Here is a 25,721-nt window from a genome sequence, read left to right as displayed (position 1 = left end):
AGCATATCCTTGGTGACTTGATATGGATAATGTGCTTAATCCATGGACTTGTCCTTTGATTCAAGTGCTCAGAATTTTTCTTTGAAGACAAAGAATTCAAATAGGCTCTTCAGTACAGATCCTGCTGGTTGTGAGAAAGTCGAGCTGTTAAGGACTGCAAGATAACAGAGTAAGTTTTGATGGCAGAGTGGTTAAGGCGTTGGACTTGAAATCCAATGTTGTCTTCCTGCGCAGGGTTGAACTCCGCTCACAGTGCTATGATAAACCAGTATTTTGAACATATCCTTGGTGACTTGATATGGATAATGTGCTTAATCCATGGACTTGTCCTTTGATTCAAGTGCTCAGAATTTTTCTTTGAAGACAAAGAATTCAAATAGGCTCTTCAGTACAGATCCTGCTGGTTGTGAGAAAGTCGAGCTGTTAAGGACTGCAAGATAACAGAGTAAGTTTTGATGGCAGAGTGGTTAAGGCTTTGGACTTGAAATCCAATGTTGTCTTCCTGCGCAGGGTTGAACTCCGCTCGCAGTGCTATGATAAACCAGTATTTTGAACATATCCTTGGTGACTTGATATGGATAATGTGCTTAATCCATGGACTTGTCCTTTGATTCAAGTGCTCAGAATACAAATTCCTTGAGAAACAGTTCAAATTGGCTCTTCAGAAGATAGTCTAGTCTTTACAGATGTAAAATGGACAGAATTAGATAGCCGACTGGTTAATGTTTGGTAGTTAACGTAACATGCTTTGATGGCCCAGCGGTTAAGGCGTTGGAAATCCAGTGAAGGCTCCCTCCCGTACAGGTTTGAACCCTGTTTACAGAGCTTTGCCAAACCAGTGTTTTGAACTTATCCTTGGTGACTTGATATGGATAATCTCTTTAATACATGGACTTGTCCAGTGATTCACGTGCTCAGAATACTTTTGTCTTTGTGTGAGCTAATTCAGAAAGCTGTGATGGCCGAGTGGTTAAGACGTGATTTGGAGCAATAAGATCAATATGTCGTGCCATCAAGTTTACCATTTTACACCAATGATGTCTGTTTCCAAATCCCAATCCCTTTACTTGCATTCCAACAGCTGCAATGGCCGAGTTCTTTAGACGTTGGACCTGAATTACAATGGGGTCTCCCCACCCATGTTTTAACATTGCTCGAAGCGAATAGCCCACTTGCTCTTTCTCCTCATCACTTTCCTTAGATTCCTACTGCTGCCATGGCCAAGTGGTTTAATCATTGCAAATGAACTCCAGTGTTGTCTCCCCGTACAGTTTTTAAAACTGCTCGCAGCGCATTGACAAACCAGTCTTTATTTGTAAAATAGCATTGGTGACTTGATATTGATGAAGTGCTTAATGCGTAGACTTGTCCTTTGATTCAAGTGCTCAGAATATGTATTCCTTAAAAAACAGTTCAAATAGGCTCTTCAGAAGATAGTCTAGTCTTTACAGATGTAAAATGGACAGAATTAGATAGCCGACTGGTTAATGCTTGGTAGTTAACGTAACATGCTTTGATGGCCCAGTGGTTAAGGCGTTGGAAATCCAGTGAAGGCTCCCGTACAGGTTTGAACCCTGTTCACAGAGCTTTGCCAAACCAGTGTTTTGAACTTATCCTTGGTGACTTGATATGGATAATCTCTTTAATACATGGACTTGTCCAGTGATCCACGTGCTCAGAATACTTTTGTCTTTGTGTGAGCTAATTCAGAAAGCTGTGATGGCCGAGTGGTTAAGACGTGATTTGGCGCAATACAATCAATATGTCGTGCCATCAAGTTTACCATTTTACACCAATGATGTCTGTTTCCGAATCCCAATCCCTTTACTTGCATTCTAACAGCTGCAATGGCCGAGTTCTTTAGACGTTGGACCTGAATTTCAATGGGGTCTCCCCACCCATGTTTTAACATTGCTCGAAGCGAATAGCCCACTTGCTCTTTCTCCTCATCACTTTCCTTAGATTCCTACTGCTGCCATGGCCAAGTCGTTCAAACATTGCAAATTAACTCCAGTGTTGTCTCCCCGTACAGTTTTTAAAACTGCTCGCAGCGCATTGACAAACCAGTCTTTATTTGTAAAATAGCATTGGTGACTTGATATTGATGAAGTGCTTAATGCGTAGACTTGTCCTTTGATTCAAGTGCTCAGAATATGTATTCCTTAAAAAACAGTTCAAATAGGCTCTTCAGTAGACAGTCTATTCTTTACAGAAGTAAAATTGACAGAATGAGATAACCGACTGGTTAAGGCCTGGTAGTTAACGAAGCAAGCTGCGATGGCTGAGTGGTTAAGGCGGTCGACTTGAAATCCAATGGGGTCTCCCCGCGCAGGTTTGAACCCTGCTCACAGCGCTATGACAAACCAGTTTTTATTTTTAACATATCCTCGGTGACTTGATATGGATAATGTGCTTAATGCATGGACTTGTCCTTTGATTCAAGTGCTCAGAATATTTCTTCCTTGACAAAGAGTTCAAATAGGCTCTTTAGTCCAGATCCTGCTGGTTGTGAGAAAGTCGAGCTGTTAAGGACTGCAAGATAACAGAGTAAGTTTTGATGGCAGAGTGGTTAAGGCTTTGGACTTGAAATCCAATGTTGTCTTCCTGCGCAGGGTTGAACTCCGCTCGCAGTGCTATGATAAACCAGTATTTTGAACATATCCTTGGTGACTTGATATGGATAATGTGCTTAATCCATGGACTTGTCCTTTGATTCAAGTGCTCAGAATTTTTCTTTGAAGACAAAGAATTCAAATAGGCTCTTCAGTACAGATCCTGCTGGTTGTGAGAAAGTCGAGCTGTTAAGGACTGCAAGATAACAGAGTAAGTTTTGATGGCAGAGTGGTTAAGGCTTTGGACTTGAAATCCAATGTTGTCTTCCTGCGCAGGGTTGAACTCCGCTCGCAGTGCTATGATAAACCAGTATTTTGAACATATCCTTGGTGACTTGATATGGATAATGTGCTTAATCCATGGACTTGTCCTTTGATTCAAGTGCTCAGAATTTTTCTTTGAAGACAAAGAATTCAAATAGGCTCTTCAGTACAGATCCTGCTGGTTGTGAGAAAGTCGAGCTGTTAAGGACTGCAAGATAACAGAGTAAGTTTTGATGGCAGAGTGGTTAAGGCTTTGGACTTGAAATCCAATGTTGTCTTCCTGCGCAGGGTTGAACTCCGCTCGCAGTGCTATGATAAACCAGTATTTTGAACATATCCTTGGTGACTTGATATGGATAATGTGCTTAATCCATGGACTTGTCCTTTGATTCAAGTGCTCAGAATACAAATTCCTTGAGAAACAGTTAAAATTGGCTCTCCAGAAGATAGTCCAGTCTTTACAGATGTAACATGGACAGAATTAGATAGCCGACTGGTTAATGTTTGGTAGTTAACGTAACATGCTTTGATGGCCCAGGGGTTAAGGTGTTGAAAATCCGGTGAAGGCTCCCTCCCGTACAGGTTTGAAACCTGTTCACAGAGCTTTGCCAAACCAGTGTTTTGAACTTATCCTTGGTGACTTGATATGGATAATCTCTTTAATACATGGACTTGTCCAGTGATTCACGTGCTCAGAATACTTTTCTCTTTGTGTGAGCTAATTCAGAAAGCTGTGATGGCCGAGTGGTTAAGACGTGATTTGGCGCAATAAGATCAATATGTCGTGCCATCAAGTTTACCATTTTACACCAATGATGTCTGTTTCCAAATCCCAATCCCTTTACTTGCATTCCAACAGCTGCAATGGCTGAGTTCTTTAGACGTTGGACCTGAATTTCAATGGGGTCTCCCCACCCATGTTTTAACATTGCTCGAAGCGAATAGCCCACTTGCTCTTTCTCCTCATCACTTTCCTTAGATTCCTACTGCTGCCATGGTCAAGTGGTTCAAACATTGCAAATGAACTCCAGTGTTGTCTCCCCGTACAGTTTTTAAAACTGCTCGCAGCGCATTGACAAACCAGTCTTTATTTGTAAAATAGCATTGGTGACTTGATATTGATGAAGTGCTTAATGCGTAGACTTGTCCTTTGATTCAAGTGCTCAGAATATGTATTCCTTAAAAAACAGTTCAAATAGGCTCTTCAGTAGACAGTCTATTCTTTACAGAAGTAAAATTGACAGAATGAGATAACCGACTGGTTAAGGCCTGGTAGTTAACGAAGCAAGCTGCGATGGCTGAGTGGTTAAGGCGGTCGACTTGAAATCCAATGGGGTCTCCCCGCGCAGGTTTGAACCCTGCTCACAGCGCTATGACAAACCAGTTTTTATTTTTAACATATCCTCGGTGACTTGATATGGATAATGTGCTTAATGCATGGACTTGTCCTTTGATTCAAGTGCTCAGAATATTTCTTCCTTGACAAAGAGTTCAAATAGGCTCTTTAGTCCAGATCCTGCTGGTTGTGAGAAAGTCGAGCTGTTAAGGACTGCAAGATAACAGAGTAAGTTTTGATGGCAGAGTGGTTAAGGCTTTGGACTTGAAATCCAATGTTGTCTTCCTGCGCAGGGTTGAACTCCGCTCGCAGTGCTATGATAAACCAGTATTTTGAACATATCCTTGGTGACTTGATATGGATAATGTGCTTAATCCATGGACTTGTCCTTTGATTCAAGTGCTCAGAATTTTTCTTTGAAGACAAAGAATTCAAATAGGCTCTTCAGTACAGATCCTGCTGGTTGTGAGAAAGTCGAGCTGTTAAGGACTGCAAGATAACAGAGTAAGTTTTGATGGCAGAGTGGTTAAGGCTTTGGACTTGAAATCCAATGTTGTCTTCCTGCGCAGGGTTGAACTCCGCTCGCAGTGCTATGATAAACCAGTATTTTGAACATATCCTTGGTGACTTGATATGGATAATGTGCTTAATCCATGGACTTGTCCTTTGATTCAAGTGCTCAGAATACAAATTCCTTGAGAAACAGTTCAAATTGGCTCTCCAGAAGATAGTCTAGTCTTTACAGATGAAAATGGACAGAATTAGATAGCCGACTGGTTAATGTTTGGTAGTTAACGTAACATGCTTTGATGGCCCAGCGGTTAAGGTGTTGGAAATCCGGTAAAGGCTCCCTCCCGTACAGGTTTGAACCCTGTTCACAGAGCTTTGCCAAACCAGTGTTTTGAACTTATCCTTGGTGACTTGATATGGATAATCTCTTTAATACATGGACTTGTCCAGTGATTCACATGCTCAGAATACTTTTGTCTTTGTGTGAGCTAATTCAGAAAGCTGTGATGGCCGAGTGGTTAAGACGTGATTTGGCGCAATAAGATCAATATGTTGTGCCATCAAGTTTACCATTTTACACCAATGATGTCTGTTTCCAAATCCCAATCCCTTTACTTGCATTCCAACAGCTGCAATGGCCGAGTTCTTTAGACGTTGGACCTGAATTTCAATGGGGTCTCCCCACCCATGTTTTAACATTGCTCGAAGCGAATAGCCCACTTGCTCTTTCTCCTCATCACTTTCCTTAGATTCCTACTGCTGCCATGGCCAAGTGGTTTAAACATTGCAAATTAACTCCAGTGTTGTCTCCCCGTACAGTTTTTAAAACTGCTCGCAGCGCATTGACAAACCAGTCTTTATTTGTAAAATAGCATTGGTGACTTGATATTGATGAAGTGCTTAATGCGTAGACTTCTCCTTTGATTCAAGTGCTCAGAATATGTATTCCTTAAAAAACAGTTCAAATAGGCTCTTCAGTAGACAGTCTATTCTTTACAGAAGTAAAATTGACAGAATGAGATAACCGACTGGTTAAGGCCTGGTAGTTAACGAAGCAAGCTGCGATGGCTGAGTGGTTAAGGCGGTCGACTTGAAATCCAATGGGGTCTCCCCGCGCAGGTTCGAACCCTGCTCACAGCGCTATGACAAACCAGTTTTTATTTTTAACATATCCTCGGTGACTTGATATGGATAATGTGCTTAATGCATGGACTTGTCCTTTGATTCAAGTGCTCAGAATATTTCTTCCTTGACAAAGAGTTCAAATAGGCTCTTCAGTCCAGATCCTGCTGGTTGTGAGAAAGTCGAGCTGTTAAGGACTGCAAGATAACAGAGTAAGTTTTGATGGCAGAGTGGTTAAGGCTTTGGACTTGAAATCCAATGTTGTCTTCCTGCGCAGGGTTGAACTCCGCTCGCAGTGCTATGATAAACCAGTATTTTGAACATATCCTTGGTGACTTGATATGGATAATGTGCTTAATCCATGGACTTGTCCTTTGATTCAAGTGCTCAGAATTTTTCTTTGAAGACAAAGAATTCAAATAGGCTCTTCAGTACAGATCCTGCTGGTTGTGAGAAAGTCGAGCTGTTAAGGACTGCAAGATAACAGAGTAAGTTTTGATGGCAGAGTGGTTAAGGCTTTGGACTTGAAATCCAATGTTGTCTTCCTGCGCAGGGTTGAACTCCGCTCGCAGTGCTATGATAAACCAGTATTTTGAACATATCCTTGGTGACTTGATATGGATAATGTGCTTAATCCATGGACTTGTCCTTTGATTCAAGTGCTCAGAATACAAATTCCTTGAGAAACAGTTCAAATTGGCTCTCCAGAAGATAGTCTAGTCTTTACAGATGAAAATGGACAGAATTAGATAGCCGACTGGTTAATGTTTGGTAGTTAACGTAACATGCTTTGATGGCCCAGCGGTTAAGGTGTTGGAAATCCGGTAAAGGCTCCCTCCCGTAAAGGTTTGAACCCTGTTCACAGAGCTTTGCCAAACCAGTGTTTTGAACTTATCCTTGGTGACTTGATATGGATAATCTCTTTAATACATGGACTTGTCCAGTGATTCACATGCTCAGAATACTTTTGTCTTTGTGTGAGCTAATTCAGAAAGCTGTGATGGCCGAGTGGTTAAGACGTGATTTGGCGCAATAAGATCAATATGTCGTGCCATCAAGTTTACCATTTTACACCAATGATGTCTGTTTCCAAATCCCAATCCCTTTACTTGCATTCCAACAGCTGCAATGGCCGAGTTCTTTAGACGTTGGACCTGAATTTCAATGGGGTCTCCCCACCCATGTTTTAACATTGCTCGAAGCGAATAGCCCACTTGCTCTTTCTCCTCATCACTTTCCTTAGATTCCTACTGCTGCCATGGCCAAGTGGTTTAAACATTGCAAATGAACTCCAGTGTTGTCTCCCCGTACAGTTTTTAAAACTGCTCGCAGCGCATTGACAAACCAGTCTTTATTTGTAAAATAGCATTGGCAACTTGATATTGATGAAGTGCTTAATGCGTAGACTTGTCCTTTGATTCAAGTGCTCAGAATATGTATTCCTTAAAAAACAGTTCAAATAGGCTCTTCAGTAGACAGTCTATTCTTTACAGAAGTAAAATTGACAGAATGAGATAAGCGACTGGTTAAGGCCTGGTAGTTAACGAAGCAAGCTGCGATGGCTGAGTGGTTAAGGCGTTCGACTTGAAATTCAATGGGGTCTCCCCGCGCAGGTTCGAACCCTACTCACAGCGCTATGACAAACCAGTTTTTATTTTTAACATATCCTCGGTGACTTGATATGGATAATGTGCTTAATGCATGGACTTGTCCTTTGATTCAAGTCCTCAGAATATTTATTCCTTGACAAAGAGTTCAAATAGGCTCTTCAGTCCAGATCCTGCTGGTTGTGAGAAAGTCGAGCTGTTAAGGACTGCAAGATAACAGAGTAAGTTTTGATGGCAGAGTGGTTAAGGCTTTGGACTTGAAATCCAATGTTGTCTTCCTGCGCAGGGTTGAACTCCGCTCGCAGTGCTATGATAAACCAGTATTTTGAACATATCCTTGGTGACTTGATATGGATAATGTGCTTAATCCATGGACTTGTCCTTTGATTCAAGTGCTCAGAATACAAATTCCTTGGGAAACAGTTCAAATTGGCTCTTCAGAAGATAGTCTAGTCTTTACAGATGTAAAATGGACAGAATTAGATAGCCGACTGGTTAATGCTTGGTAGTTAACGTAACATGCTTTGATGGCCCAGGGGTTAAGGCGTTGGAAAACCAGTGAAGGCTCTCTCCAGTACAGGTTTGTACCCTGTTCACAGAACTTTGCCAAACCAGTGTTTTGAACTTATCCTTGGTGACTTGATATGGATAATCTCTTTAATACATGGACTTGTCCAGTGATTCACGTGCTCAGAATACTTTTGTCTTTGTGTGAGCTAATTCAGAAAGCTGTGATGGCCGAGTGGTTAAGACGTGATTTGGCGCAATAAGATCAATATGTCGTGCCATCAAGTTTACCATTTTACACCAATGATGTCTGTTTCCAAATCCCAATCCCTTTACTTGCATTCCAACAGCTGCAATGGCCGAGTTCTTTAGACGTTGGACCTGAATTTCAATGGGGTTTCCCCACCCATGTTTTAACATTGCTCGAAGCGAATAGCCCACTTGCTCTTTCTCCTCATCACTTTCCTTAGATTCCTACTGCTGCCATGGCCAAGTGGTTTAAACATTGCAAATGAACTCCAGTGTTGTCTCCCCGTACAGTTTTTAAAACTGCTCGCAGCGCATTGACAAACCAGTCTTTATTTGTAAAATAGCATTGGTGACTTGATATTGATGAAGTGCTTAATGCGTAGACTTGTCCTTTGATTCAAGTGCTCAGAATATGTATTCCTTAAAAAACAGTTCAAATAGGCTCTTCAGTAGACAGTCTATTCTTTACAGAAGTAAAATTGACAGAATGAGATAACCGACTGGTTAAGGCCTGGTAATTAATAAAGCAAGCTGTGATGGCCGAGTGGTTAAGGCGTTGGACTTGAAAACCAATGGGGTCTCCCCGCGCAGGTTCGAACCCTACTCACAGCGCTATGACAAACCAGTTTTTATTTTTAACATATCCTCGGTGACTTGATATGGATAATGTGCTTAATCCATGGACTTGTCCTTTGATTCAAGTGCTCAGAATATTTCTTTGAAGACAAAGAATTCAAATAGGCTCTTCAGTCCAGATCCTGCTGGTTGTGAGAAAGCCGAGCTGTTAAGGACTGCAAGATAACAGAGTAAGTTTTGATGGCAGAGTGGTTAAGGCTTTGGACTTGAAATCCAATGTCTTCCTGCGCAGGGTTGAACTCCGCTCACAGTGCTATGATAAACCAGTATTTTGAACATATCCTTGGTGAATTGATATGGATAATGTGCTTAATCCATGGACTTGTCCTTTGATTCAAGTGCTCAGAATTTTTCTTTGAAGACAAAGAATTCAAATAGGCTCTTCAGTACAGATCCTGCTGGTTGTGAGATAGCCGAGCTGTTAAGGACTGCAAGATAACAGAGTAAGTTTTGATGGCAGTCATTTTAAGGCTTTGGACTTGAAATCCAATGTTGTCTTCTTGCGCAGGGTTTAAATCTGCTCGCAGTGCTATGATAAACCAGTGTTTTGAACGTATCCTTGGTGACTTGATATGGATAATGTGCTTAATCCATGGACTTGTCCTTTGATTCAAGTGCTCAGAATATTTCTTCCTTGACAAAGAGTTCAAATAGGCTCTTCAGTCCAGATCCTGCTGGTTGTGAGAAAGCCGAGCTGTTAAGGACTGCAAGATAACAGAGTAAGTTTTGATGGCAGAGTGGTTAAGGCTTTGGACTTGAAATCCAATGTCTTCCTGCGCAGGGTTGAACTCCGCTCACAGTGCTATGATAAACCAGTATTTTGAACATATCCTTGGTGAATTGATATGGATAATGTGCTTAATCCATGGACTTGTCCTTTGATTCAAGTGCTCAGAATTTTTCTTTGAAGACAAAGAATTCAAATAGGCTCTTCAGTACAGATCCTGCTGGTTGTGAGATAGCCGAGCTGTTAAGGACTGCAAGATAACAGAGTAAGTTTTGATGGCAGTCATTTTAAGGCTTTGGACTTGAAATCCAATGTTGTCTTCTTGCGCAGGGTTTAAATCTGCTCGCAGTGCTATGATAAACCAGTGTTTTGAACGTCCTTGGTGACTTGATATGGATAATCTATTTAATACATGGACTTGTCCAGTGATTCAAGTGCTCAGAACATGTTTGTCTTTGTCTGAGCTAATTGAGAAAGTTGTGATGCCCGAGTGGTTAACAATCTTATTTGTATTTACAGATGGAATACTATTTAGTTGAGGCACATGAATGTTCACATGGCATTTCTGCCAAAAAACACATTTTGATAAAAACATTTATATTTCTCCCTGTGAAGTAGTGATGTCAACATATGCCTAGCTTTGAAACGGGTCACGTACAGTGGGGAGAACAAGTATTTGAGACACTGCCGATTTTGCAGGTTTTCCTACTTACAAAGCATGTAGACATCTGTCATTTTTATCATAGGTACACTTCAACTGTGAGAGACGGAATCTAAAACAAAAATCCAGAAAATCACATTGTATGATTTTTAAGTAATTCATTTGCATTTTATTGCATGACATAAGTATTTGATCACCTACCAACCAGTAAGAATTCCGGCTCTCACAGACCTGTTAGTTTTTCTTTAAGAAGCCCTCCTGTTCACGACTCATTACCTGTATTAACTGCACCTGTTTGAACTCGTTACCTGTATAAAAGACACCTGTCCACACACTCAATCAAACAGACTCCAACCTCTCCACAATGGCCAAGACCAGGGAGCTGTGTAAGGACATGAGGGATAAAATTGTAGACCTGCACAAGGCTGTAATGGGCTACAGGACAATAGGCAAGCAGCTTGGTGAGAAGGCAACAACTGTTGGCGCAATTATTAGAAAATGGAAGAAGTTCAAGATGACGGTCAATCACCCTCGGTCTGGGGCTCCATGCAAGATCTCACCTCGTGGGGCATCAATGATCATGAGGAAGGTGAGGGATCAGCCCAAAACTACACAGCAGGACCTGGTAAATGACCTGAAGAGAGCTGGGACCACAGTCTCAAAGAAAACCATTAGTAACACACTACGCCGTCATGGATTAAAATCCTGCAGCGCACGCAAGGTCCCCCTGCTCAAGCCAGCGCATGTCCAGGCCCGTCTGAAGTTTGCCAATGACCATCTGGATGATCAAGAGGAGGGATGGGAGAAGGTCATGTGGTCTGATGAGACAAAAATGCAGCTTTTTGGTCTAAACTCCACTCGCCGTGTTTGGAGGAAGAAGAAGGATGAGTACAACCCCAAGAACGCCATCCCAACCGTGAAGCATGAAGGTGGAAACATCACTCTTTGGGGACAGGACGACTGCACCATATTGAGGGGAGATCTTGGCCAGTAACCTCCTTCCCTCAATAAGAGCATTGAAGAAGGGTCGTGGCTGGATCTTCCGGCATGACAACGACCCGAAACGCACAGCTAGGGCAACTAAGGAGTGGCTCCATAAGAAGCATCTCAAGGTCCTGGATTGGCCTAGCCAGTCTCCAGACCTTAACCCAATATAAAATCTTTGGAGGGGGCTGAAAGTCCGTATTGCCCAGCGACAGCCCCGAAACATGAAGGATCTGGAGAAGGTCTGTATGGAGGAGAGGGCCAAAATCCCTGCTGCAGTGTGTGCAAACCTGGTCAAGAACTACAGGAAACGTATGATCTCTGTAATTGCAAACAAAGGTTTCTGTACCAAATATTAAGTTCTGCTTTACTGATGAATCAAATACTTATGTCATGCAATAAAATGCAAATTAATTACTTAAAAATCATACAATGTGATTTTCTGTATTTTTGTTTTAGATTCCGTCTCTCACAGTTGAAGTGTACCTATGATAAAAAAAATTACAGACCTCTACATGCTTTGTAAGTAGGAAAACCTGCAAAATCGGCAGTGTCTCAAATACTTTTTCTCCCCACTGTATGTCCTCGTAAATAGCATCCTACGACATGTAGCAAACAAAAGTCAATGCATCTTGTCCCTCACAGCTAAAATCCATTGGAAGAGCACAAGGTGGGGAGTTTGAGTCGTTCAGTCAGTGTCCTCTTGATTGCTAGCTATAGCATCAATTCTTAGTTTCACAGTGTTATCTGACAAAGCTATTGATGTGAGTTTGTGTGCCTAGTTTTCACCATATCACTAGTCACTGCAATAGTGTGTAGTTGTATAGCGTAGCAGGCTTAGCCATTCACCGTGGGAATGATTCAAGTCCAATGGTCAATTGCAGCCTTTTCCCCAGCTCTAAAGGTGCTCTAAATTTAAAGTTTAGATTTCACCAATTTTCAGTTAGATTTTTAAGGTTAACCACATTACAATGATTTTAAGAGACAAAAACAACTTATTTACTTTTACCAGGTTTTTGGAAATTGTCCCGCCACCCCATTTTCATGTCAGGGCACCCCACATGTGGTCACGACCCCTAGATTGGGAACCGCTGCTGTAAACCATATGCCATGGCCGTCTCCTTCACCAGATCTCAACCCAACATTTATGGAGACTGGAGCGGCACCTGAGAAAGGGTTTTCCTAGCCTGGGTACCAGTCTCATTAGCTAATCCATCCCATGTCATGTGCCAAAAATACTGGCCTTTATCCATCTTCAAATATGAACATTCTTTCATCAATAAGCTCGAGGAGAACAGAGGATTTGATTCTGATTCGATCACCCTCACAGCTATCCTCCAATTACAATGATTGGAACTTATTTTGGTGATACGGTGATACCAGTTGCTAAGCAACCGTTTTTGATCGTCCAGATACAACCTGTCCGTCAAAAGTTAATAGCTCATGTCTAAAATATATCATGGTTCCACCTGTCACCAGAGGGCAGCAGAGAGCTCTGTCCTATTTACTCGTTATGATTTCCCTGTTAACTTTTTGGCGCACCCATCCTGTTAGCGGGATAATTTTTGTCAACATCCGCTGAATTGCAGAGCACCAAATTCAAATTAAATTACTAAAAATATTTAATTTTCATGAAATCACAAGTTCAATACAGCAAAGCACAGTTTAGCTGGCGTCCACCTGTCGTCCCAGATTTTAAAAAAGCTTTACAGCAAAAGCAGACCAAGCGTTTATGTGAGATCATCTCTCTCAGCAGACAGAACATTACAAACAGTTAGCAGCAAAGTAGACTGGTCACGAAAGTCAGAAAAGCAATAAAATTAATCTCTTACCTTTGATGATCTTCGGCTGTTTGCACTCACGAGACTCCCAGTTACACAATAAATGTTCCAAATAGTATCTGTAAAATTCGTAGAAACATGTCAAACGTTTTTTTATAATCAATCCTCAGGTTGTTTTTACAATAAATAATCGATAATATTTTAACCGGACTGTAGCTTATTCAATAGGAGCGAGAGAGAGAAAATGTCTGCTCCCAAGCTGTTGGCGCATGCAAAACTCTAGGGACACCCAGCCATCCACTGACGCGATGTGATTGTTCTCACTCATTTTTCAGAATAAAGTGCTGAAACTATGTCTAAAGACTTTTCACACCATGTGGAAGCCATAGGGAAAGGAATCTGGTTGATACCCCTTTAAATGGAGGGAAGGCATGCAATGGGACAGGGAGATTTCAAAATAAGAGGCACTTCCTAGTTGGATTTTCCTCAGGTTTTCGCCTGCAATATTAGTTCTATTATACTCACAGACAATATTCTGACTGTTTTGGAAACGTTAGAGTGTTTTCTATCCTAATCTGGCAAGTATATGCATATTCTAGCTTCTGGGCCTGAGAAATAGGCAGTTTAATTTGGGTACGTTTTTCATCCAAACATCAAAATACTGCCCCCTACACTCAACAGGTTAACAGAGGTGTGTTTTCTGTTGTCCTTTGCTGAAGCTGGAATTATCTGCCATGTGCATTTGTCTCCTGAGTGAGTTTTCGAGTCTTGGTGTTTGTTGTTTTCCTAGTGTTACTGTGATCCTTCCATTACCGTTTCTCAGTAAAGTTTTATGTTTATCCGCTGATTTCTCGTCTGGTCTCTTCTCTGCACCTGGGTACACATCACAACATACTGCAATTCTAACCACAAAACGTCTCAAAATACAACAACTTGCCTTGCTAACAGCTAAATATTAGTTTTTGAGCATTTGTTTGTTAATTCTATTTGAGGCTCCACATGTTGTCATGGAAAATACGATCATTTTACCATTCAAAATTTGGACACACCTACTCATTCAAGGGTTTTTCTTTATTTTTTCTATTTTCTACAATGTAGAATAATAGTAATGACATCGAAACTATTAAATAACACATATGGAATCATGTAGTAAGCAAAGTGTTAAACAAATAAAATATATTTATATTTTTCAAAGTAGCCACCCTTGACAGCTTTACAGACTCTTGGCATTCTCTCAACCAGCTTCACCTGGAATGCTTTTGAAACCGCCTTGGAGTAGTTCCCACATATGCTGAGCTCTTGTTGGCTGCTTTTCCTTCACTCTGCAGTCCAACTCACCCCAAACCATCTCAATTGGGTTGAGGTTGGGTGATTATGGATTCCAGGTCATCTGATGCAGCACTCCATCACTCTCCTTCTTGGTCTAATAGCCCTTACACAGCCTGGAGGTGTGTTGGGCCATTGTCCTGTTGAAAAACAAATGATAGTCCCACTAAGTGCAAACCAGATGGGATGGCATATTGCTGCAGAATACTGTGGTAGCCATGCTGGTTAAGTGTGTCTTGAATACTAAATAAATCACAAACAGTGTCACCAGCAAAGCACCATCACACCTTCTCCTCCATGCTTCATGGAGAGATAATCCGTTCACCTACTCTGCATCTCACAAAGACACGGGGGTTGGAACCAAAATCAAACATTTGGATTCATCAGACCAAAAGACAGATTTCTGATTTCTGAAGCTTTTATATGGAATGCAATTTCTGAGACTGGTAACATTTTCTGGATTGACTGACCTTCATGTCTTAAAGTAGTGATGGACTGTCGTTTCTCTTTGCTTAGTTGAGCTGTTCTTGCCATATTAGGGTCTTTTACCAAATAGGGCTATCTTCTGTATACTACCCCTACCTTGTCACAACACAACTGATTGGCCAAAACGCATTAAGAAGGAACAGAATTCCACAAATTGACTTTCAACAAGGCACACCTGTTAATTGAAATGCATTCCAGGTGACTACCTCAAGAAGCTTGTTGAGAGAATGTGCAAAGCAGTCATCAAGGCAAAGGATGGCTACTTTGTAGAATCTCAAATATAAAATATGTTTTTATTTGTGTAACTACATGATTCCATGTGTTATTTCATGTTTTTAAATGTCTTCACTATTATTCTACAATGTAGAAATTAGTAAAAATAAAGAAAAAGAAAAACCCTGGAATGAGTAGGTGTCCAAACTTTTGATTGATACTTTCAAAATGCATTAAAAATATGTTTTTGTCATACCATAACCCATAATGACAAAGTGAAAAGATGCTTTTACTCCTGAACTTATTTAGGCTTGCCATAACAAAGGGGTTGAATACTCAAGACATTTCAGCTCTTAATTTTTAATACATTTCTAAACATTTCTAAAAATATAACTTCAATTTAACGTTGTTGTATTGTGCGTAGGCCAGTGACAACAAATCAACAAAATGTGATGAAAGTAAAGGGCTGTGGATACTTTCTGAAAGCTGTGACAGATTTTACTTACATTTCACAGGAAAGTGCCTTCATAGCTATGGATTTTCTTACCACAATGAGTATACTTTACTATATTTATTTGACACTGTCAATCATGGAAATAAGAATGAATTGAATGGGCTTGGAAGCTCTAACCTTGGTAATTTGACCCTCACAATGGCTTCCTGTTAAGGCTGGGCGCTGCTGGTGGAGAAGTAGGAAATACAGGGGAATCCTTTCCATCGAGGTTTGGGTTGCATCCCAAATGGCACCTTATTCCCTATATAGTGCATTACTTGGGCCCTGGTGAAAAGTGGTGCACTACGTAGGGAATAGGCTGCCATTTGGGGTACACCCTTAGCTTAGTGAGTGTGGGGAATGTTCAGCATATGGTCCATGCTGTCACAGCATACTGTGCAATGTATTGGTTAAGATGGAATACTGAATAAGCCTTTGTTTACATTTGGGGTTTTATACCAGGTTTATATTGTACATCGTTTAGGTTTGGGCTTGATTGTGAGGAAGTGTTCAGTCACTACTTCTATAAACGTGTCACTGTCAGTCAGGTGACATCTGTAATATAGCCTGGTGGTTGAACCAGACTGAACGCTGGGCTTAAGGTGAAACAAGCTGTCTGTAAGGCACAGTGATAACGTCTGGGATAAAGCTGTACTGTAGAAACTAGATAGGTCTTCCTGAAAATCCCACAACACGTGGATTATTGTCTGGACCAAATGAGTCATTGGAATCAATGGAGTATGTTTCAAAGAGGTGGATACTAAGATGATCACTCAGTATCCTACACAGGGACATCTGGTAAAGGCTCAACCTTGTTGGGAGAGACATCTGCATCCCAATAGGCCCCCTATTCCCTACATAGTACACTACTTTTCACCAGAGCCAGGCATGTAGGGCAGGGCTCTCCAACCGTGCTCCTAGAGAGCTACTGTCTGGTAGGTTTTCGCTCCATCCCTAATCTACTGCACCTGATTTTAATAGTTAGCTGGTTCATAAGCTGAATCAAGTTAGTTACAACTAGGTAGCTCCCCGAGAACAGGGTTGGAGAGCCCTGAGGTAACTGTAACAATGCTCATGACATGGTCATTACATTTTCACATCTAAATGGCCATTTAGAGCTATTTGACTATAAAGAAAAAGTGTAACTCATTTATCTTCATTCTGTGTTATAAAGCAGGACAACAGTGCCCCTGGCTTCAGATCTGGTACTACATCACAAGTGTCAGTGAATAACAGAGTAATAACACAGACATCAACTGATGCTCTCAGGGAGAGTTCTCACATGTATTTCACAACAAATACTGTGTGTTTAATATGACAAAATATTTTATTTCTCTTTCATTTCGATGACTTAACTCTTTTTTTGCTATCATGGCAACAATCGTCACTACAATATATTTAATTTCATCAGTCGAAACATTTAAAGGGACAGACAGGGTGTCATCCAGAAGAGGTTTGTTGTTCAATAGACAGACAGATTACTGCTGCTGAGTTAGCTTCCCTCTTCCCCTGCCTCCATAGAAGCCCTTGGTCCCGTAGGGTCCTTGGGGCAGACGCACCACCCTCAGGGGCAGAGTCTGTCTCCGCAGCTTGCCCGGGGTTTCCGGGTGGAGTAGGGCCGCGCTAGTAGCCACCTTCTGGCGCTGCACCCAGGGGCAGGCCACCTTCTCCTGTACATTGTCCCCAGAGCACCTGCTCCTTCCCACACCTCCAGACCTTAAGTCCCGGAGCTTAGACAGGACCAGGGGGACGCGGGACGCATGGCTGTCCGAGGAGGAGGGCCTATCCCTTTGTGATGTTTGGCAATGACCCTCCTGGCCCAGGGGGCTGTCCAGGGACTTATGGCGCTGGATCCTTCTGCATGAAAGCCTGGCTGGGGCTGAACCCAGGGTTGGGACTGTGGCCTGGGCAGGGTCAGACTCTAAGCTCTTCAGTAGTTCCGGATGCTTCATAGAGTCGTTTATGAAACATCTAGACGGGACTGGATCCTTCAGGGAGCTGTTGGTGAAACATCTCGATTTCACCTTGGGATTTTTCTGGGACACCTTAGTCACCTCGGGGCCTCCATCTGGCTTGGGGTCCTCCTCACCCTCCTTCTCCGCCTGCCGGTTGGTGGGGTGGGACGAGGAGGAGGGGGGTGAGCGCGTGCCAGGGCTGCCCAGGCTGGCGACACAAACCACGGCCCCCTCTGCTCCTCCTCTCTGCAGTGCTCGGTAGGCCAACCTGGCCCCCTCCAGGGTCTCAAACTCCACCACAGCACACGTCCTGATGATATGGAAAACAACAGTTGAGAGATTTTGCCATATTTTCCCAGTGCACAATAGTCTTGCAATGCATTTCTTTGTAATTATGTACAGTGCCTCGCGAAAGTATTCGGCCCCCTTGAACTTTGCGACCTTTTGCCACATTTCAGGCTTCAAACATAAAGATATAAAACTGTATTTTTTTGTGAAGAATCAACAACAAGTGGGACACAATCATGAAGTGGAACGACATTTATTGGATATTTCTAACTTTTTTAACAAATCAAAAACGGAAAAATTGGGCGTGCAAAATTATTCAGCCCCTTTACTTTCAGTGCAGCAAACTCTCTCCAGAAGTTCAGTGAGGATCTCTGAATGATCCAATGTTGACCTAAATGACTAATGATGATAAATACAATCCACCTGCGTGTAATCAAGTCTCCGTATAAATGCACCTGCACTGTGATAGTCTCAGAGGTCCGTTAAAAGTGCAGAGAGCATCATGAAGAACAAGGAACACACCAGGCAGGTCCGAGATACTGTTGTGAAGAAGTTTAAAGCCGGATTTGGATACAAAAATATTTCCCAAGCTTTAAACATCCCAAGGAGCACTGTGCAAGCGATAATATTGAAATGGAAGGAGTATCAGACCACTGCAAATCTACCAAGACCTGGCCGTCCCTCTAAACTTTCAGCTCATACAAGGAGAAGACTGATCAGAGATGCAGCCAAGAGGCCCATGATCACTCTGGATGAACTGCAGAGATCTATAGCTGTGGTGGGAGACTCTGTCCATAGGACAACAATCAGTCGTATATTGCACAAATCTGGCCTTTATGGAAGAGTGGCAAGAAGAAAGCCATTTCTTAAAGATATCCATAAAAAATGTTGTTTAAAGTTTGCCACAAGCCACCTGGGAGACACACCAAACATGTGGAAGAAGGTGCTCTGGTCAGATGAAACCAAAATTGAACTTTTTGGCAACAATGCAAAACGTTATGTTTGGCGTAAAAGCAACACAGCTGAACACACCATCCCCACTGTCAAACATGGTGGTGGCAGCATCATGGTTTGGGCCTGCTTTTCTTCAGCAGGGACAGGGAAGATGGTTAAAATTGATGGGAAGATGGATGGAGCCAAATACAGGACCATTCTGGAAGAAAACCTGATGGAGTCTGCAAAAGACCTGAGACTGGGACGAAGATTTGTCTTACAACAAGACAATGATCCAAAACATAAAGCAAAATCTACAATGGAATGGTTCAAAAATAAACATATCCAGGTGTTAGAATGGCCAAGTCAAAGTCCAGACCTGAATCCAATCGAGAATCTGTGGAAAGAACTGAAAACTGCTGTTCACAAATGCTCTCCATCCAACCTCACTGAGCTCGAGCTGTTTTGCAAGGAGGAATGGGAAAAAATGTCAGTCTCTCGATGTGCAAAACTGATAGAGACATACCCCAAGCGACTTACAGCTGTAATCGCAGCAAAGGGTGGCGCTACAAAGTATTAACTTAAGGGGGCTGAATAATTTTGCACGCCCAATTTTTCAGTTTTTGATTTGTTAAAAAAGTTTGAAATATCCAATAAATGTCGTTCCACTTCATGATTGTGTCCCACTTGTTGTTGATTCTTCACAAAAAAATACAGTTTTATATCTTTATGTTTGAAAACTGAAATGTGGCAAAAGGTCGCAAAGTTCAAGGGGGCCGAATACTTTCGCAAGGCACTGTATATAGGACAGCGCCCATGTCTGTCAGTCCTGTAAAATTACACTAACAGGTATCTAAAGTGAGAAGAAATGTCGGGACTTCATAGAGACTGCCCTAATTGAGGACAATATTGATGATCAATAGTCAACAAACGCTGCCTTTGGTTTTACCTGCGGCCCAGCTCGGCATGCCTCCTGGCATGGCGTCTCAGCTCCACAGGAAGCTCTTTCCCAGGACGGAGGATACGCAGCGAGGCCACGGCAGCATGGGCACTGAACAGCTTCAGAGCTTTCTCTAGGACTACCTGTTGGTCCAAGCTGCTGAGGGTAGAGATGTCACTTCCTGTGTTTTCCCCAAACAGGTTCCAGGCTAGTAGCAGCTTGCTGTTAGGGGCACTCAACAGCCAATCAGGCAGAGGCTCTCTGCGCCTCACTTTGGTCCCTTCCCTGTTGACCTCCAGCGAATCAGAGCACAGCGCTGCGGCCAGGGTGGTGCGCCAGTCTCTCGTCAGCTCCTTCATCTGAGACACACAGGTATTTTACCAGGCAGGTTAATCAAGTACAACTGATTATTTACAAAAACAAAATAGCAAGGTGCAACGTTTTGGAACGTAGAGCGAACATGCCACTCTGACATGTAGAATAAAGAATCACATCATTCTCCACATCTACATGTCAGTGATCATCCTCCACATCTACATGTCAGTGATTATCCTCCACATCTACATGTCAGTGATCATCCTCCACATCTACATGTCAGTGATCATCCTCCACATCTACATGTCAGTGATCATCCTCCACATCTACATGTCAGTGATCATCCTCCACATCTACATGTCAGTGATCATCCTCCACATCTACATGTCAGTGATCATCCTCCACATCTACATGTCAGTGATCATCCTTCACATCTCCATGTCAATGATCATCCTTCACATCTGCATGTCAGTGATCATCCTCCACATCTACATGTCAGTGATCATCCTCCACATCTACATGTCAATGATCATCCTTCACATCTGCATGACAATGATCATCCTCCACGTCTACATGTCAGTGAAGCATGTTTGTTCTATTCCTGGCATCGGTTCATGGCATTTCTATCTGCAGTGTTCAACATTTGGCTACTAAACATGGCCCAGGTTTGGTTTGTTAAACATGCCATACGTACAACAGGTTTGCTTTGGGTTGTGTTTTCAAGCCTTACCAATATCTACATAGCCTGGTCACAGATCTGTTTGTACGGTCTTGTCAACTCCTTTGGTCAGTGTAGTTGGCAAGACAGCAAAATATTTTTCAGACCAGGCTTACATAATATTCACCATCATAGTAAATTGGCTGTAAAGGAATTCTTGAATTAGAATTTTGAGAGTCATTGGAGTGAATGAACAGAGTGGCATGTCTTGCTCTTCATTGTAGTCAGAGGGCTGATATAAATACTATGCATGCCAGTCTCTCTTGGCTAAGAGTTGAGACAGACTGCATCACTTCTTCTTTTTATAAGAAACATGAATGTGTTAAATTGTTTGCATAGTCAACTTACGCACTGCTCTGACCCACACACTTACCCCACCAGATATGTCACCAGGGGTATTTTCATAGTCCCCAAATCCAGAACAAATTCAACAAAGCGTACAGTATTATATAGAGCCATTATTGTGTGGAACTCCATTCCATTGCATATTGCTCAAATAAACAGAAAACCTGGTTTCAAAAGACAGATAAAGCAACACCTCAGGGCACAACGCCTCTCCCCTATTTGACCTAGATAGTTTGTGTGTATGCATTGATATGTAGGCTGTGTGCGCCTTTAAGAAATAAATGTATGTAGTTCTCTCCTTGAGCTGTTCTTGTCTACTACTGTTCTGTATTATGTCATGTTTCATGTTTTGAAACAGGAAGAGTAGCTGATTATTTTGTAACAGCCTAAAGGGGGTCCTAATAAAATAGCAAATGAGGGAACCACCTTGATCTCATAAAGCTGGCATTACCTTTTTGAAGGAGGTGAGCAGCTTGAGGCTGACGTATCCCATCCTATTCCTCTGGACGTGTTTGAGCAGGAAGCCATCCTCTGCCAGGTGTTCATTGGACAGGTAGCACTCCAACTGGGACACGATCTGCCTGCTCAGGTCACATGACCCTGATGTCACGCTGGAGGACTCCGCCGATTGGCTAGCAAGTTTAGTGAAGAGCCTATGGGACAATTAGTTTCTCTTAGCATCTCAATATACAACACAAATACAAACTACATTATTTCTATATGCTTTGACATTCTGATTCGCTACAGACCTATGCAATATCAATCAACAAGGTACAATGTTTTCTATGTGAGTTGATCATCTAAAGTCTTACCCATCCTGGCAACTCAGTGTGTCGCCTTTAGAGAGGGCAGTTGGAGACATGGGTATGTCTGGGTAGCGTCCTGGCGTGAAAGGGCTTTGCCTTGGGTTCTCTGAAACACAGGCTGCTGAGGACATGCTGCTTGCGAGGGAGAGCAGCAAGCCAGGTCGAGGGCAGGGGAGGTTCTTCTGAATGTGAAGCCACAGAACATCTTAACAGGATTTAGTACCTTCTGGTCCATTGTGACACGTTTGAGTTCTGTGATTCCGTACTTCCAATCATCGGCAATCTAGAACTTAGAGTAATGGGTGATTCTACAGCTGGTGATGCAACAATGTGATTCTATGGCCATCTCACATCTCCTTCTTTTCCAGTGGTGTAAAGTACTTCAGTAAAAATACTTTTAAGTACTACTTAAGTTGTTTTTTGGGGTATCTGTACTTGACTTTACTATTTATATTTTTTTTACAACTTTTACTCCACTACATTCCTAAAGAAAATAATCTACTTTTTACTCTTTACATTTTCCCTGACACCAAGTACTCATTACATTTTGAATGCTTAGCAGGACAGTAAAATGGTCTAATTGACGCACTTATCAAGAGAACATCCCTGGCCATCCCCTGCCTATGTTCTATTATTTTCCCCCTTTGTTCATGTAATTCATGTAATGGCACATTTACAGAAGTATTGAGCATTGACCCCATAGACATAAGAATGAATAGAACAGGTGTCCCCATTCAAGTGAATGATGGCATAACGGGTGGACTGGCGGCCAACGCGTGTACCCATAAGCGCAAAGCAGGAAGTAAAGGCAGGAAGTAAAAGCAGGAAGTGTTCCCATCAATCTGTTGTGATTTGTTGAACCAACTCAAATTACATTACGGAAAAAAATACATTCCATTTCATGAGCCACGTCAGTTAGAATAATTTAAATGAACATTTTACATTACCATGGTAATTATTACATCACAGGAAGTGTCACGACTTCCGCCGAAGTCGGCTCCTCTCCTTGTTTGGGCGGCGTTCGGTGGTCGACGTGGGCCTTTTAAGACTGGTGTAAAAACAACCTATGCCAACAGTGTGGAATTCTCAAGTGAAGGGCTAGAAGTGTGTGTGTGTGTTTCTGCGACCATGGGCATGTGTCTTATCCTTTTCATGATCAACGCAACACTTGCTGAAAAATGTATGTAGATGGTTTCCCAGAAGAGAGAGGAAGCTGAAGAGATAAGGTCATATGAATCCGCTTACGTTTCGTGTTATCTACATGAGAAATCTGCACTAATAAAATGTATATACAACAAATCAAATTGTATTTGTCACATGCGCCGAATACAACCTTACAGTGAAGTGCTTACTTAAAAGCCCTTAACCAACAATGCAGTTTAAAAAAATCAGAATAAGAATAATAAAAGGAACAAGTAATTAAAGAGCAGCAGTAAAATAATCATAGCGAGACTATATACAGTGGGTACCGGTACAGTCAATGAGCGGGGTCATATAGACAAGGTAATTGAGGTAATATGTACATGTAGGTAGAGTTATTAACCTCTTCGTCATGGAAACCACTCAGTATGATTGGTCATCGCCCAGCTGTCGCAGCTGGTAATTTTCATAAAGTTGGGAAATGCTGAACTTTTTCACCACCTCCCACGCCACGTTCGCACTGCCCAACTGTTCCCCGCCCTCTCCGCTTCTCACCGCTTTCCTTCCATTGGAAATGAATGGGAGGCCGTGTTTCACCGCCTGGCACCGCATGCTAGTGTACACAGGGCACAAAAGTTGCTGAAAATGAGCTTGTATGAAATGAGACTCTCTGCGCGTTTGAGTTTTAAGGCTAAAGCAACCGACTGTAGACGAAAGTCAAGGAGTGAAGTCGGGGGAGTTGCATTTGCAACAGCCGAAAGTCGGCACTAATGTGGTTTTCCAACAGCAAGGTTCAGATCGACATGGAAGTGTTGTCATCGTTTATAAAAGTTTTCCTTTATAATGTCGAAATAAACAACCACCACACACTGACAAACTGGAATCATATGCGTTTACATTGTGTAATCAATTAGTATGAGAGAGCCTTAAATACGACATTCATTTGTATCCACTGTATGAATCGTGGCAAAGTTGGTTCCTGTTTCAGTCATCTCTCCTTCTCCAATTGTGCATTACCAGGCAAATTACATTTACAGGGTGGAACCCCATAATTACATTTATAAAGTGATAAAAACAAATGTAACTTGTTGTACAATACATTTTACAGATAAAAGGATAAGTAACATATTGTTTTTAACCTTTACACATGTACCAACACAGGGGTGTGATCATTCTACAGTGGTCCCTTTAGCACGATCAAACCGGTGTGATTAGAAAGCTTATATAGAACAGCCAGTTTCGCAGCAATCAGCATTTGAGCCACACTGTTTTTTCAGAAACATTTTGCACAAACGCAGTCCTTACAAAGTTATGTCCTGAATGTGAGCAGTTTATTTTTGGATTCAATGTTCAGACATTCACAGAAGTATCTACAGCATAACACAATCATCCAAAAAAAAAAAAATGTAGGCTACATTTGTCCTAGCGCTAAAAATACAAGCGGTCATATTTTTATAACTCTCGGCTGTCATAAACTGCAATATGAATTAGCTAATAGTAATTACTATTGTAATTCATCACGGGTGAGCTCACCATTGAACGAAGTAATTGAGTACAACACTTTCTAGAAATCGAAAGTAATCCAACGATGGGTCGTTTCTGGACGCAGCAATGCTTTTTTCTCTCACAGAAACCAAAGATAGTAAGAGAAGACAAGATGAGTTTGGTCTGTTTATAGTATGCATGTTGAAGGGGGTGTGTCGTCTACCATTGTTCACATCCCATCGTTCACTTCCGGAAGTTCTCAAAAAATGTGTAAACCCTTACTCATCTCATTTTGTTATAACATCTCAAATCAAATCACATTTTATTTGTCACATACACATGGTTAGCAGATGTTAATGCGAGTGTAGCAAAATGCTTGTGCTTCTAGTTCCGACAATGCAGTAATAACCAACGAGTAACCTAACCTAACAATTTCACAACAGCTACCTTATACACACACACAAGTGTAAAGGGATGAAGAATATGTACATAAAAATATATGAATGAGTGATGGTACAGAACGGCATAGGCAAGATGGTATCGAGTACAGTAAATACATATGAGATGAGTAATGTAGGGTATGTAAACATATAAAAGTGGCATTGTTGAAAGTGACTAGAGATACATGTATTACATCAAGATGGCAAGATGCAGTAGATGGTATAGTATATATATATATATATATATATATATATATATATATATATACTATACCGAGATGAGTAATGTAGGGCATAAAAACATTATATGAAGTGGCATTGTTTAAAGTGTCCAGGGATACATTTTATCCATACATTTTTCCATTATTAAAGTGGCTAGAGTTGAGTCAGTATGTTGGCAGCAGCCACTCAATGTTAGTGGTGGTTGTTTAGCAGTCGGATGGCCTTGAGATAGAAGCTGTTTTTCAGACTCTCTGTTCAAGGCTTTAATGCACCTGTACTGACTTCGCCTGATGGATGATAGCGGGGTGAACAGGCAGTGGCTCGGGTGGCTGATGTCCTTGATTATCTTTTTGGCCTTCCTATGGCATTGGGTGGTGTAGGTGTCCAGGAGGGCGGGAAGTTTGCCCACGGTAATACGTTAGGCAGACCACACCACCCACTGCAGAGCTTTGGGGTTGTGGGCGGTGCAGTTGCCGTACTAGGCGGTGATACAGCCCGACAGGATGCTCTCAATTGTGCATCTGTAAAAGTTTGTGAGGGTTTTAGGTGTTTTAATACACAATTCTTTAGCCTCCTGAGGTTGAAGAGGCGCTGTTGCACCGTCTTCACCACACTGTCTG

General features: G+C 41.9%; 1 protein-coding gene and 5 non-coding genes across 6 annotated transcripts; 5 read left to right on the top strand and 1 right to left on the bottom strand.

The window, feature by feature from the left end:
* The first annotated feature begins 2,271 nt into the window (after window positions 1-2,271).
* On the top strand, window positions 2,272-2,353 carry trnas-uga (transfer RNA serine (anticodon UGA)). The gene has a single exon. It is a non-coding gene; the product is annotated as a tRNA-Ser (tRNA).
* A 1,811-nt stretch (window positions 2,354-4,164) lies between these two features.
* Window positions 4,165-4,246, top strand: trnas-uga (transfer RNA serine (anticodon UGA)). The gene has a single exon. It is a non-coding gene; the product is annotated as a tRNA-Ser (tRNA).
* Window positions 4,247-5,780: 1,534 nt separating this feature from the next.
* trnas-uga (transfer RNA serine (anticodon UGA)) lies at window positions 5,781-5,862 on the top strand. Its single transcript has one exon. It is a non-coding gene; the product is annotated as a tRNA-Ser (tRNA).
* A 1,534-nt stretch (window positions 5,863-7,396) lies between these two features.
* Window positions 7,397-7,478, top strand: trnas-uga (transfer RNA serine (anticodon UGA)). The gene has a single exon. It is a non-coding gene; the product is annotated as a tRNA-Ser (tRNA).
* Window positions 7,479-8,737: 1,259 nt separating this feature from the next.
* On the top strand, window positions 8,738-8,819 carry trnas-uga (transfer RNA serine (anticodon UGA)). The gene has a single exon. It is a non-coding gene; the product is annotated as a tRNA-Ser (tRNA).
* Window positions 8,820-16,822: 8,003 nt separating this feature from the next.
* On the bottom strand, window positions 16,823-24,102 carry LOC110509199 (la-related protein 6-like). Its single transcript, XM_090225670.1, has 4 exons — window positions 21,821-24,102; window positions 21,460-21,661; window positions 19,640-19,989; window positions 16,823-17,779 (listed from the first exon to the last, which is right to left on the bottom strand). Exons 1-4 carry the CDS (start codon window positions 21,943-21,945, stop codon window positions 16,993-16,995), a joined length of 1,464 nt encoding a protein of 487 aa, XP_090081796.1. The 5' UTR covers window positions 21,946-24,102; the 3' UTR covers window positions 16,823-16,992.
* Window positions 24,103-25,721: the final 1,619 nt, after the last annotated feature.

The sequence above is a fragment of the Oncorhynchus mykiss genome, chromosome 28, assembly GCF_057628025.1.
Source record: "Oncorhynchus mykiss isolate SJ-2025 chromosome 28, ASM5762802v1, whole genome shotgun sequence".
Classification (NCBI taxonomy): Eukaryota; Metazoa; Chordata; class Actinopteri; order Salmoniformes; family Salmonidae; genus Oncorhynchus; species Oncorhynchus mykiss.
This window is presented reverse-complemented; position numbering and strand designations above follow the sequence as displayed.